The sequence below is a fragment of the Dendrobates tinctorius genome, unplaced genomic scaffold (assembly GCF_039654945.1).
Source record: "Dendrobates tinctorius isolate UK_male_01 unplaced genomic scaffold, ASM3965494v1 ptg000362l, whole genome shotgun sequence".
Lineage (NCBI taxonomy): Eukaryota > Metazoa > Chordata > Amphibia > Anura > Dendrobatidae > Dendrobates > Dendrobates tinctorius.
This window is the reverse complement of record NW_027362028.1, coordinates 2,589,873-2,603,780: the sequence shown is the minus strand read 5'-3', so window position 1 is coordinate 2,603,780 and position 13,908 is coordinate 2,589,873. Positions and strand designations below refer to the sequence as shown.

Here is a 13,908-nt window from a genome sequence, read left to right as displayed (position 1 = left end):
GTGATGTTGGAGGGCAGAAGTAGAGAGCACTGAAGTCTGAGATGTCTTTGGCTCGTTAGATGCTTAGGAGATGTTTGTTGGAGGACAGCAGAGAGATCATGTCCAGCTTGAATGACCAAGTCATGACCAAGTGCTATGTCAGCAGACTTATCCAGAAGAACATGGGCTGCATGCACAGCCTTGAGGCAGGAAGGAGCAGTTCTGGCAACAGGGTCTAGCCTGGCTGAGTAGTAGGCCAGAGGACGGAAACGATCAGCATGTTTCTGTGCCAGCACACCAGAGGCATGTCCTTCAGATTCTGAAACAAAGAGATGAAACGGCTGAGTGTAGTCAGGGAGACCCAGAGCAGGGGCGCTGACAACAGCTTCCTTGAGAGCCAGGAAACAGTCCTTTTGCTGAGCATAGATATACGGATTTTCAGCATGATCCCAGTCCGGTCCTCCAGTCTTGAGGCAATCATACAAAGGTTGCATGAGTCTTGAAGCATCCGGAATCCACTGTCTGCAGTAGGTAATGAGTCCTAAGAAAGACTGCATAGCAGAGTATGTCTTTGGATAAGGGATATCCTCGATTGCATGTTTTCTGTCCTCGGTGAGGTGTCTCGAGCCTTGAGAGATGCAGTGTCCGAGGAAGACGACTTTCTCTTTGCACCACTGGACCTTGGCCTTTGAGACTTTGCAGTTGGCAGAATGAAGAAAAAGGAGCAAGGACTCAGAAGCAGCAAACAGATTCTCTTCAGTTCCACAGAGGAGTAGGTCATCAACATACTGGAGAAGCGTGACATGAAGATTCTGTAACACCCACGGATCCAGGGTCATCTTCATAGCATGAGTGAACTGGTTAGGGGAGTTCTGGGCACCCTGTGGTGTCCTGGTCCAGGTCAGCTGAGATCCTTGAAACGTGAAGGCAAATAAAAACTGTGAGTCTTCATGAAGCGGGACACTGAAGAAAGCATTAGCCAGGTCAATAACGGTGAAGAGTGTTGCTGAAGTAGGCACTTGAGAAAGCAAGGTGTTTGGGTTGGGTACCACAGGAGTTTCCAAGATGGTGGCTGAATTGACTGCTCTGAGGTCCTGTACAAGTCTGTACTTCGGAGGGTCTCCAGGAGCTGTCTTCTTCTTCACTGGAAACAGGGGTGTGTTACAGGGTGAAACACATCTGATTAGCACTCCAGAATGTAAGAGGGAGGTAATCTGAACTCCAAGGCTCCGCTCTTGGGCAGCCTTAAGCGGATACTGAGGTAGTCTGGGGTATGGGTGCCCAGGTTTGAGGTGGAATTTTACTGGAGGCACTTTGAGCAGACCCACATCCTCAGGTCCAGTTGACCACAGAGTGGTAGGTAGATTGGGCAAATCCGGGGAAGGTGTCGTTTGCAGAGTCATCATCATCAGAGGGAAAGCCTTAAGGACACAACGATCTTCAGTGCCTTGTTGTGAGGCAGGATCTTGTAATTGCAATTCCATCCCTTGATCACCGAAGATGATGGTAGCGTGAAGCCTTTGAAGGAGGTCAGCTCCTAGAAGGTTGACGGGGCAGGTTTCAGACACCAGAAATTTGGCAAAGACACCAGAGAATGGGCCAGCTGGGACGGGAACAGTGAGTGGTGATGAGGTTTGTTGACCTTCAACTCCAATACATGTGAGGAAATCTGAAGACAGGGAGATTGTAGGAGGCAGCTGAGATGAAGAGATAACAGAGGTGGCCGCCCCAGTGTCCACTAAGAACTTGAGAGGTTGATTGTCCACTTCCAGGGTCACTGTACCACAAGACGAGGAAGTACAGGTGGCGGGAAAAGTGGGCACCGGTTGGCCTGAACTTCATGAGTGTGGAGGAGGAAGAGGTCTCTGAGGGTGCCCCCTGCGAGGACAACTTCTTCTCATATGACCAGGGCTGGCACACTCCCAACACAGAGGTCTCCCTTGGTCATCACGAACTGGTCTGTCCCTGTAGTTTTGGCCCTGGGACCCTCTCGGCCTCAAGCGTGGTGATCCATACCGATCCTGAGCCTGATACACCATAACAGGTACTTCTGAGGCTTCTGCCATATACATGGCTGGTTTCTTCTTGCCTTTGTCCTTCTGTGCTTCCTTCTCTGCTTCTTTTTCTGCTTCTTTTTCTTCCCTTTGAAGCATTTTCTGATAACTCTTCACAACAGTGAGGGCCTGTTTTAGGGGACCATCAGGTAATTCGGGACGAAGCTTCATGACCTTATCCTTCAGTGGATCTTCCAGACCATCAATAAAAGCACGGACCAACAAGGCTGCCTGCGTCTTCACATGAGTTGAATAACCCAAGTCTTCAAACTGCATAGTTAGTCTGGCAGCGTATTTCTCCACAGCTTCACCAGATTCTTGTTGTATATCCTGTATTGATCCTGCTTCGTCACAGAGACGATCCTGGGCCCACTTTGTGAGTTGAGCGATAAACTCCTTTCCAGACTTGAACTTGTTGAGAGGTCCTGCTTTAGTGGGGTCCAATTCCTTCATGATGGTGGGGAGAAAATATTCGGAGGCTTTGATTGAGGTGATGCCTGATAGATCAGACCATGTAGCCCCGTAGATGCTCCTAGTCTGTTCCAGTTTCCTTACATACTGCATGGGAAATTTGTCCGGGTCAGGTAACTTGTTAACAATAGCATCAATTTGTACCGGAGTGAAGGGTTTGTATTTCAGCTTCAGCCCTTCTTCTTCTTCGTCATGTGTCACTGCCTCATCCTTCGGGGCAGTTGGGGGTGCTGTGGGTATTACCTCATCCAGGGGCTTTATACCTGTGTGCATCAGTGGTATCATGTATTCAGCTACCAAGGGCATGATGCCCTCTAATCCGGATTCATGGTAACAGACGATCCTAACTTCTTGTAAATCGAGATCTGGGGTTGATTGGAGACAATTCTTGATGACTTCAACGTGTTCCTTCATACAGGGGCCCAGTGGGTATCCAAAGAGTCCTGAAGATATCAATGGTATAGCCAAAGTTCTACGAGGAAGTGTATCTCTCCCTAGCCGTCCTGCAAAGATAAGCACTGTCTGTAAGGCGGTCTGCAATATTGTACGGCAATGCTCGGGTGTCCTGTAATCATATATAGGGCCTGCAGTGTGTAACACTATATCACAGGGCAAATTCCCTCCCTGGGTGGACATAGCGTCTCCTGGATGCAAGGGGCCATAATTGGTAAGGTAGGCCTGACACTCTTGGGTTATGGCTGGGCCTCCCTTTTTAGCTATCTGTTGGGCCAAACCACCTCTATGCGACAGGGTAGAGTTAGCTGGGTTCACTATGGCTCCTACCTGGTGGGTAACTATGTCCCCATACCCCACTGAGAAAAGAACCTGGGAGCCCTGAGGTGTGATGTAATAGCGTGAATGACAGGGGAACCAGATTTCAGGGTCATGGGGCAACCTAGAGGATTTGTTGAGAGGGGTAGGTAGTGGGCTCCTTCCGGGCCGGGGGGATTCGAACGGACCTAATAGCAGTGGCGGGGCAGGGGGAATTGTAGCAACCTGATTGTCAGAATCTTCTGATCCCTCATCATCTCCGATAGCTTGGCGCCTCATACGCATTACGGACCGGAAAGCCGTACTGCCGGTCAGGGCATCAAGAGTGAAGGGACCTTGACCAGGTGTATTTACAAATATCACAGTGGGTTGCACCGGGAGACTAGGCCCAGAGGCCGGAACAGAAACAGGAACATTAGAGGTGGGAACAGCATCGGTCGGTGCCGGAGGTTTCTCAGGAAGTGGTGGTCCCTGATAGTACTCGCCGGAAAGTGTTACCAGCGGACATAGTGGCTGGGGAGGAATTCCGGGTGCACCAAGATGGCTGCCGGTGGAGGCGTGGCATGCCCCACTTCCGTCCATGGTCTGGGCGGAACCCCAAGGACGGCCCGCCCCACACACACGGCAGGTTTCCACCCAGGTTGGATTCTGCACGCCACAAACAGGACACACCCACGCTTCTGGAGAGCTCGTCTTGTCGCCATTATAGGGCGGTGGTTGGGACTGCATTTTCATCATCAGTGGCACGGCGGCCATTTTACAATCTATAAGATCACAGTTCAAAGGCATTTTATAACCAAACACAGGTTCCGCATTGTCTGATCCTCCTTCCCCATCAATCTCTTTCCATCCGGCCTCCTCCACACCTGACTAGATTTAGGACACAAGGACGGGAGTCACGTGCTGACCCTACACATCGTGGTTACTATAGGTACCGTTCCAGCAGCTGGATTACAAAGGCAAACCTATACCACTTATACACACACCTCAAAACCAAGGATCTAGTCATATCCCTGATGAAAGCTCGAGATGTAGAGCTGAAACGTTGGATTGTAACACCACCCTTTTTTGGATTGTAACACCACCCTTTTTTTTCACAATCAATAAAATCACAACAATTAAAGACTGTCGTTGAGAAGACTTTACTTTCATGTTATTAGTGTGCCGGGGTTACTCCTATACTTTAGTCTTGTTTTTTCCCAGAGCACCTAAGTTGGGGTTTGAGCCTGTCATATCTACTTTATATCTATCCATCTGCTGAGAATAGGCTCCTTTTACGAGGCATCTCCATCACACTCCTCCTCTTCTTGTCTCGGTAAAGAATAGTGCTAATAGTGCCGGGTGGATTATGATATGAAGCCAGGGTATCACTACCAAACCAGGGTGGTCCCCATAAGCCATCTCCGACCACCACCCTCAGGTTTTCTGGCCCCATGAAGAACGCCAAGTGAGATGAAAAGCAGCCGGGACTCTTCCTCTCAGAAGGTCTTCGACATTCTCAGGGTTGTGGGAGCTCAAAGGACAAATACACAGAATGTGCAGAATTTTGAAAGCAGCTCCTGACGGGAGTAGAGAATATAACATTAAGTTACCAAACTTCTTTTCCAGACTTAGTCACAATTATTCCTTAGGTAGAGCTATCATTTTTATCCACCTGACAGAGAAGGATAAGCCAAGGATGAGAATGTGTCAGACGCATCTTAGTAACCTTCTGTGTTACTGCAGTGTTCTCTGGCAAGAGCAGACAATGATTTATTATCCCAACAGTTATATAAAAATAATATATAAATATATATATAACATCTTAAAGGGGAAGGTAATCCATTGATGGGTTTGTAGGGATCTGTCAGATGAAGTATGGCGCCCTTCTGCTGGTCGGGTGTAGCAGTGGAGATTTCCTTCTCGGGGAGGCACACAAACACAATCATGACCCAATTCATCCATATTTTTTCCTCTGAAAATTTGCAAACAATTTATACAGTCTCGTCCTCAGGGCTCCTCAGGGTTGCACTGTTCACAGGACCCCCTTATCCTTGGTTCACAGCACAAATATCTTCTACGTTCCTGTAGTGGAAACCTCTCCACCAGCAGTGTGGTCTCTCACGCGCCTGTTTTCAAGCTTGATGGTCCCTCTTTGTGACACTGACTCCCTCCCGGTGACACACCATGGCCACCTTCCTCCTAATTTTCCCTGGACTCCTCTCCTGCTACTGCGTTGCTCTTCAAAGTGTAGTACATCTTGTATCCTGATGTGTCCTTCCCTCAGCTACAAGCTGCAGACTTCTAACCCTAACCCTCTGCAACTGGCCCTGAGTGGAGGGAAGCATGTGCGATTGATGTGGGCAATTTAAGGACCCTTTAGTCCACCTCGCAGACGCCCATTTCTACACTTTATTTGTGTAAACTTTGTCCTTTTCAGACACCAAAAGTTTGCCAACACTGTTGCCCATATCTCTGCCCAAGTGAAAAGACCTAACCCACTAGATGCCGGCTCAGCTTGGGTGTAGCTCCTCATGACTTCCCTCATTAGCCCATCTGTCCCCACAAACACAGCATTGAAACAACTTGTTACATCCAAAACAAACTCAGAACTAATAATCGCCCAACATGTGGTCAACATGACAAGAAATCAATAAGTGCCACTGTCCATCACATAGAGGAGCCGTAAATGATGCAACTGAAACACACCAGATCTTTTGTCTACTCGCTTTTAACTCTAGGCTGATCATAAAGAATCACCTATAATCTCAAGAGGAAGTTATCACCAAGTGATCAGTTTTCCTGCAGCACCCCCAGAGGGGGAATGAAGTATTACACACATCTCATTACAATCAGTGGACGAGCTGGGTCCTCCAAGGATAGAGGCGTTGCTGAATGGGGATGCTCCTGTATGACAAGTTTTCTACACCAGACTAGCCACTTGACTTTGAAAACCTTCCCATTGCTGTAAATATGAAACCCAGTGTGTTCCAGAAACAGCGCCACACCTGGTTATGTTTGGTATTGCATCTCTACCTCATTTATTTCAATGGCAAAGAGCTGCCTGTAATTCCACCTAGAACACACAGACAGGTGTGGAGCTGTTTCTAGTCATGTAGATGTCATCTTTTTCCTTATTTATTTTTAGCTTACTCCATTATATGAGCTGGTAAAAGAAGTGCCGTGTTACTCGGTGAAAAGACTGTACCTGAAACGAGCCATAGAGGAGTATATGAACGAGGACAGTTCGTGTCGGTGTAAACCGTGCCAGAACAATGGGCTGCCGGTGGTCGAGGGTACAAAGTGCACCTGCCACTGTAGGCCATACACATATGGCGCTGCCTGTGAAAAGGGCATCCTGGCCCCGGACGATCCCGGTAAGATTCAAAATGACATGAGATCTGGATCTTTTTTTGTACTTTATTCTTGTGAGACACAGCGCCCAGTGGCAGCTCCTGGTATTACAGCTCAGTTTAATGTTTAGCTGCATTAGCAGGCACAGCCACTACCAAAGTGTGGCGCTGCGTCTGCAAACAGGTGACCGGGGGGTTGACATATGAAGAGTATTCATAGAATCATAGAATCATAGTATGGTAGAGTTGGAAGGGACCTCCTGGGCCATCTGGTCCAACCCCCTGCTCAAAGCAGGATTCGCTAAATCATCCCAGACAGATGTCTGTCCAGCCTCTGTTTGAAGACTTCCTTTGAAGGAGAACTCACCACCTCTCGTGGCAGCTTGTTCCACTCATTGATCACTCTAACTGTCAAAAAGTTTTTTCTAATTTCTAATCTGTGTCTCCTCCCATTCAGTTTCATCCCATTGCTTCTAGTCTTTCCTTGTGCAAATGAGAATAAAGATGAGCCTTCTACAATGTGACAGCCCTTCAGATATTTGTAGACAGCTATTAAGTCTCCTCTCAGTCTTCTCTTTTGCAGCTAAACATTCCCAAAGTATGCACCCTTTCCTCATAAGACAGGGTTTGCAGACCGGTCACCATTCTGGTTGCTCTTTTCTGAACTTGCTCCAGTTTGTGGGTCTTTTTTAAAATGTGGCACCCAAAACTGGACACAGTATTCCAGATAAGGTCTGACCATAGAGGAGTAGAGGGCAATAATGACTTCACGTGATCTAGACTGTATGCTTCTGTTAATACATCCTAGAATTGCATTTGCCTTTTTTTGCTGCTGCATCACACTGTTGACTCATATTCAGTCTGTGATCTATTAGTATACCCAAGTCTTTTTCACATGTGCTGTTGCTTAGCCCTATTCCTCCCATTCTGTATATGCTTTTTTCATTTTTATTGCCGAGATGTAGTACCTTGCATTTTTCCCTGTTAAAAACCTGTTAGTTGCTGCCCACTGCTCCAGTTTATTTATATCTTTTTGAATCCTCTCTCTCTCTTCTCTAGTATTAGCTATCCCTCCTAGCTTTGTGTCATCAGCAAATTTAATCAGTTTACCCTCAATTCCTTCATCTAAATTGTTGATAAAGATGTTGAACAATACAGGGCCCAGGACAGAGCCCTGTGGTACCCCACTTGAGACATTCTTCCAACTGGATGTGCAGCCATTTACGACCCCTCTTTGGGTCCAATCACTAAGCCAATTATGAATCCACCTAACAGTTGCCTTGTCCATTCCATACTTAGTCATTTTTTCAATAAGGATTGTGTGAAATACTTTGTCAAATGCTTTGCTGAAGTCAAGATATACTATATCTACAGCATTTCCCTGATCCACCCAATCAGTGATTCTGTCATAGAAGGAAATTAAGTTAGTCTGACATGACTTATTAGTTACAAACCCATGCTGATTCTGTTTAATCACTTCATTCTTATCCAGGTACTGACATACATGTTGTTTAATAATTTGTTCAAATATCTTTCCTGGTATAGAAGTCAGACTCACCGGCCTATAGTTGCCTGGGTCCACCTTCTTCCCCTTTTTGAAGATAGGAACAACATTTGCTCTTCTCCAGTCTTCTGGGACTTCTCCTGTTCTCCAAGAATTTTCAAAGATTATGGAGAGGGGTTTAAAAATTTCTTCTGCTATCTCCTACAGTACTCTGGGGTGTAATTCATCTGGACCTGGAGACTTGATTTAATTTAGGTTAGCTAAGTGTTTCCTCACTATCTTTCTGTTTATAGATATCCTGGATTCTTCTGTTCCCTTAATAGGACAGTGAAGAACAGTTGATGTTACATTTCCTTTCTGAGAGAAAACAGATACAAAATAGAAATTTAAAAGTTCGGCCTTCTCAACATCCTGGCTTACTATTTCATCATTTTCATCCTGTAAAAATCCTATAGCATCTTTGACTTTTCTTTTACTTTTGACATATCCCCAAAATCCTTTATTATTGCTTTTGATGTCTCTTGCAAGCCTCAATTCATTGTCAGCTTTAGTAATCTGATTTGTGCCCTGCAGGTTCTGCAGACAGCATTATATTCTTCTTTAGATATTCCTCCCTCTTTCCATTTTATAAACATTTTTTTCTTCCTTTTTAGCATGTGCTTAAGCTCTGTGTTCATGCATCCTGGTTTCCTTAAATGCTTCCTATTCTTCCCTCTTTTCGAAATTGTTAACAATTGTGCTTTGAGAATTTCATTTTTCAAGATTTCCCATCCTTCCTGGACATTTTTGTCTTTAAGGATATCCAGCCATTGGATCCCTCCAATTCTCTTTCTGAATCCCTAAAAATCTGCCTTTCTGAAATCTAACCTTGACGTCTGTGCCTTCACAGGTCTTCCTCCTCTAGTTATCCAAAATTCTAAAATAGCATGGTCGCTACCTCCTAGGGTCCCAGCCACTTTTACCTCCTCAACCATTTCCTCCCTGTTTATAAGGATTAGATCCAAAGTAGCAGTTCCCCTTGTTTTCTCCCCTACCTTTTGGAAGATAAAGTTGTCAGCAAGAGAGGATAAGAATTTCCTTGACCTGCTAGTTTTGCCTGAGAGAGATTCCCAACAAATGTCTGGATAGTTGAAATCTCCCATGACAACTATGTCATATTTTTTGTCATCTATTGGTGTCACCGCTAACGATCACTCATGTCTCTCTTTTTCTACAAGGTGTTATCGATGGTAACTGGGGCTGCTGGACGTCCTGGAGCTCCTGTGCTGGGAGCGCGGGGAGGCGGGTGCGGAGCCGGGTCTGTAATAACCCTTCCCCTGGCCCTGGAGGGAAGCGATGCACAGGAGACTCAATAGAAAGCCAGAAATGTGAAGAGGACGACTTACAGGATTTACGGTTTGTCTCTATGTCCTATTACTTGTCTGCAAAATCTGCCTGTGAAACTCATTGCCAGACCCAACTCTGACCAAAAGAGACTGCAGAGGAGAGAGACTGCACAAGAGGAGAGACTGCACACAGTGACTATAAGGGGGGAGAAGAGACTGCATACAATGACTGCACAGGAGGAGATTGCACACAGTGTCTGTATGATAGAAAACTAACACTGCACATCTCCCTGAAAATACCATCCCCATCATCACACATGGTGGTGCCAGCATACTGCTATGGAGAGGCTTTTCTTCAGCAGGGGCAGGGAAGCTGATCAAAGGTGATGGGAAGATGGATGGAGCTAAATTCAGGGCAATCCTAGAAGATAACCTATTAGAAGCTGCAAAAGACTTGAGACTGTGGTGTAGGTTCACCATCCAGCAGAACAATAACCCCAAATATCCTGCCAGAGCTACAATGGAGAGTTTAGATCAGAGCATATTCATGTGTGTTAACGGCCCAGTCACAGCCCAGACCTAAATCCCAGAGAATCTGTGACTTGAAATGTCACCTCTAGCTGTGTGAAGCTGGGAGAGACAGACCCCAAAAGACTGCAGCAGTAAATGCAGAGAAAGGTGGTCCTACAGAGTACTGACACTGGGGGCTGAATACAAATTCATCTCACAATGTTCAGATTTATATTTGTAAAATATTTAGAAAACGTCATATCAAATACTTGTTACTTTGTGTTGATATCACAGAAAATCCCAATAAAATATATTTATGTCCGTGGGTGTAACATGAAAAAATGTGGAAAAAAAAAGAGAGTACTTTTTCAAGGCACTGTATGTATGTAGATAAGTCTCTCATCACGACCTCAGCTTATGTCTCTGCTGAAGACAGCGGAGTATGTGAGCGTGCGGTGTATACTGTGTGCAAAGTTCAAATGTGAGACCACGGTCGCTGCAGATGGAGACATCATCTGCCTCATTATGTACAATGGGATGAAGCGGAGGGCAACCTTCAGCACTCGACTGACCAGGGCAAAGTCCTGTGCTTTGTCCCCTGCCATGCCTTGTGCCATGTCCTGTGCCGTGTCCTGTACTTTGTCCTAAGCTTTGTCCTACGCCATATCCTGCACCATATCCTGTGCTTTGTCCTGTGCTGTGCCTTGTGCAGTGTCCTGTGCCGTGTCTTGTACTTTGTCCTATGCTTTGTCCTACACCATATCCTGCGCTTTGTCCTGTGCTGTGCCTTGTGCAGTGTCCTGTGCTGTGCCGAGTCTTGTACTTTGTCCTATGCTTTCTCCAGTGCTATGTCCTGTGGTTTGTCCTGTGCCATGTCCTGTGGTTTGTCCTGTGCCATGTCCTGTGGTTTGTCCTACGCCATGTCCTGTGCCATGCCTTGTGCCGTGCCTTGTGCAGTGTCCTGTACTTTGTCCTATGATTTGTCCTACGCCATGTCCTGTGCCATGTCTTGTACTTTGTCCTGCTCCATGTCCTGTGCCATGTTCTCTGCCGTGCCCTGTGCTTTGTCTAGAGTTGAGCGATACCGTCCGATACTTCAAAGTATCGTATCGGATGGTATCGGCCGATCTTTAAAAAAAGTATCGGTATCGCCGATTCCGATACCGGAAGTCCCATTCAAGTCTATGGGACTTCCGGTATCGGAATAAGAAAAACCCTTTCCTGCCCTTGTACAGCCTCTCTGGGGTCTGTACGGGCCTTTCGGGGGGCTGTGCCGGCCTGCCAGGGGGTCTGTGCAGGCTCCGGTGGTCTGTGCCGGCCTGCCGGGGGGCTGTGCAGGCTCCGGTGGGCTGTGCCGGCCTGCCGGGGGGCTGTGCCGGCCTGCCGGGGGGCTGTGCCGGCCTGCCGGGGGGCTGTGCAGGCTCCGGGGGGCTGTGCCGGCCTGCCGGGGGGCTGTGCCGGCCTGCCGGGGGGCTGTGCAGGCTCCGGGGGGCTGTGCCGGCCTGCCGGGGGGCTGTGCCGGCCTGCCGGTGGTCTGTGCAGGCTTCGGGGGTCTGTGCAGGCATCGTCCGATGGGACTACAAGTCCCATCGGGCGATGCCTGCTACCATGACAGTGATTGACACATTAGCCAATGATGGGACAGTAGTAGTCCCATCATCCGGCTAATGTGTTGAATGTAAAAAAAAAAAAAAAAAAATTACATGCTACATACATACAACATGCATACTACATACATGCTACATTCATACTACATACTACATACATGCTACATTCATACTACATAAATACTACATGCAACATACATACTACATATATACTACATACATACTACATATATACTACATGCATGCTACATACATACTACATGCTACATACTACATACATACTACATGCATGCTACATACATACTACATGCTACATACATACTACATATATACTACATGCATGCTACATTCATACTACATGCTACATACATACCACATATATACTACATGCATGCTACATACATACTACATGCTACATACTACATACATACTACATGCATGCTACATACATACTGCATGCTACATACATACTACATATATACTACATGCATGCTACATTCATACTACATGCTACATACATACCACATATATACTACATGCATGCTACATACATACTACATGCTACATACATACCACATACATACTACATGCATGCTACATGCTACATACATACTACATATATACTACATGCATGCTACATACATACTACATATATACTACATGCATGCTACATACATACTGCATGCTACATGCATGCTACATACATACTACATACATACCACATATATACTACATACATACAATACATTCATACAATACATACATAGACATACAGTACATATAACATAGAGTAACATACTTACCAATACTTGTCACATTGTTCCCCGAAGCCATTGTCGTCTACGGAATAAATATTAACGTAACAAACCACAAAAATACTCACCCACGATCCGAAGCAGTCCACGAGTGTGTCCCACGACGATCTTGGGTAGAGAACTGCAGCATCAGATGATGCTGCCGTTCTCTACGGGCTGCAGGAATCCAATGACGGAAGGTAGGTATCCTTCCGCACTGTATTCCTCCGCCACTTAAAAAAAAAAAAGTCCCTAGTCTCACTTTATGCCATTGCTGTGTGGGAATTTCCCACGCAGCAATGGCATAAAGTGAGACTAGGGACTTTTTTTTTTTTAAGTGGCGGAGGAATACAGTGCGGAAGGATACCTACCTTCCGTCATTGGATTCCTGCAGCCCGTAGAGAACGGCAGCATCATCTGATGCTGCCGTTCTCTACCCAAGATCGTCATGGGACACACTCGTGGACTGCTTCGGATCGTGGGTGAGTATTTTTGTGGTTTGTTATGTTAATATTTATTCCGTAGACGACAATGGCTTCGGGGAACAATGTGACAAGTATTGGTAAGTATGTTACTCTATGTTATATGTACTGTATGTCTATGTATGTATTGTATGAATGTATTGTATGTATGTAGTATATATGTGGTATCTATGTAGTATGTATGTAGCATGCATGTAGCATGTATGTAGTATGTATGTAGTATGTAGCATGTATGTAGTATGTATGTGGTATGTATGTAGCATGTAGTATGTATGTAGCATGCATGTAGTATATATGTAGTATGTATGTGGTATGTATGTAGCATGCAGTATGTATGTAGCATGTATGTAGTATATATGTAGTATGTATGTAGCATGTAGTATGTATGTAGCATGCATGTAGTATGTATGTAGTATGTATGTAGCATGCAGTATGTATGTAGCATGTAGTATGTATGTAGCATGCATGTAGTATGTATGTAGTATTTTTTTTTTTTTTTTTTTTTTTTTTTTAACATTTAACACATTAGCCGGATGATGGGACTACTACTGTCCCATCATTGGCTAATGTGTCAATCACTGTCATGGTAGCAGGCATCGCCCGATGGGACTTGTAGTCCCATCGGACGATGCCTGCACAGACCCCCGAAGCCTGCACAGACCACCGCCAGGCCGGCACAGCCCCCCGGCAGGCCGGCACAGCCCCCCGGAGCCTGCACAGACCACCGGCAGGCCGGCACAGCCCCCCGGCAGGCCGGCACAGCCCCCCGGAGCCTGCACAGCCCCCCGGCAGGCCGGCACAGCCCCCCGGCAGGCCGGCACAGACCCCCACAGGGTGCACAGACCACCGGCAGGCCGGCACAGCCCCCCGGCAGGCCGGTACAGACCCCGGGCAGTCCACACAGCCCCCCCGGCAGGCCGGCACAGCCCCCCGGCAGGCCGGCAGAGACCCCCGGAAGGCCCGAAATGACGGCGCATCATGATGCGCACACACCGCGCATCATGATGACGTCAGTCTGTCAATCAACTTTGAACTTCCGATTCCGATGCCGAATTCCGATATTGAAAAAATATCGGAAG

The 13,908-nt window shown here is 46.6% G+C and overlaps 1 protein-coding gene across 1 annotated transcript in view; it reads left to right on the top strand.

Moving 5' to 3' along the window:
- C7 (complement C7) overlaps positions 1-13,908 on the top strand; it is a 63,148-nt gene that overhangs the window by 36,176 nt on the left and 13,064 nt on the right. Inside the window, exons 11-12 of the mRNA XM_073562667.1 lie at positions 6,403-6,631; positions 9,329-9,506. Of these exons, the coding sequence (XP_073418768.1) occupies positions 6,403-6,631; positions 9,329-9,506 (407 nt within the window). The remainder of the gene's footprint in view (positions 1-6,402; positions 6,632-9,328; positions 9,507-13,908) is intronic.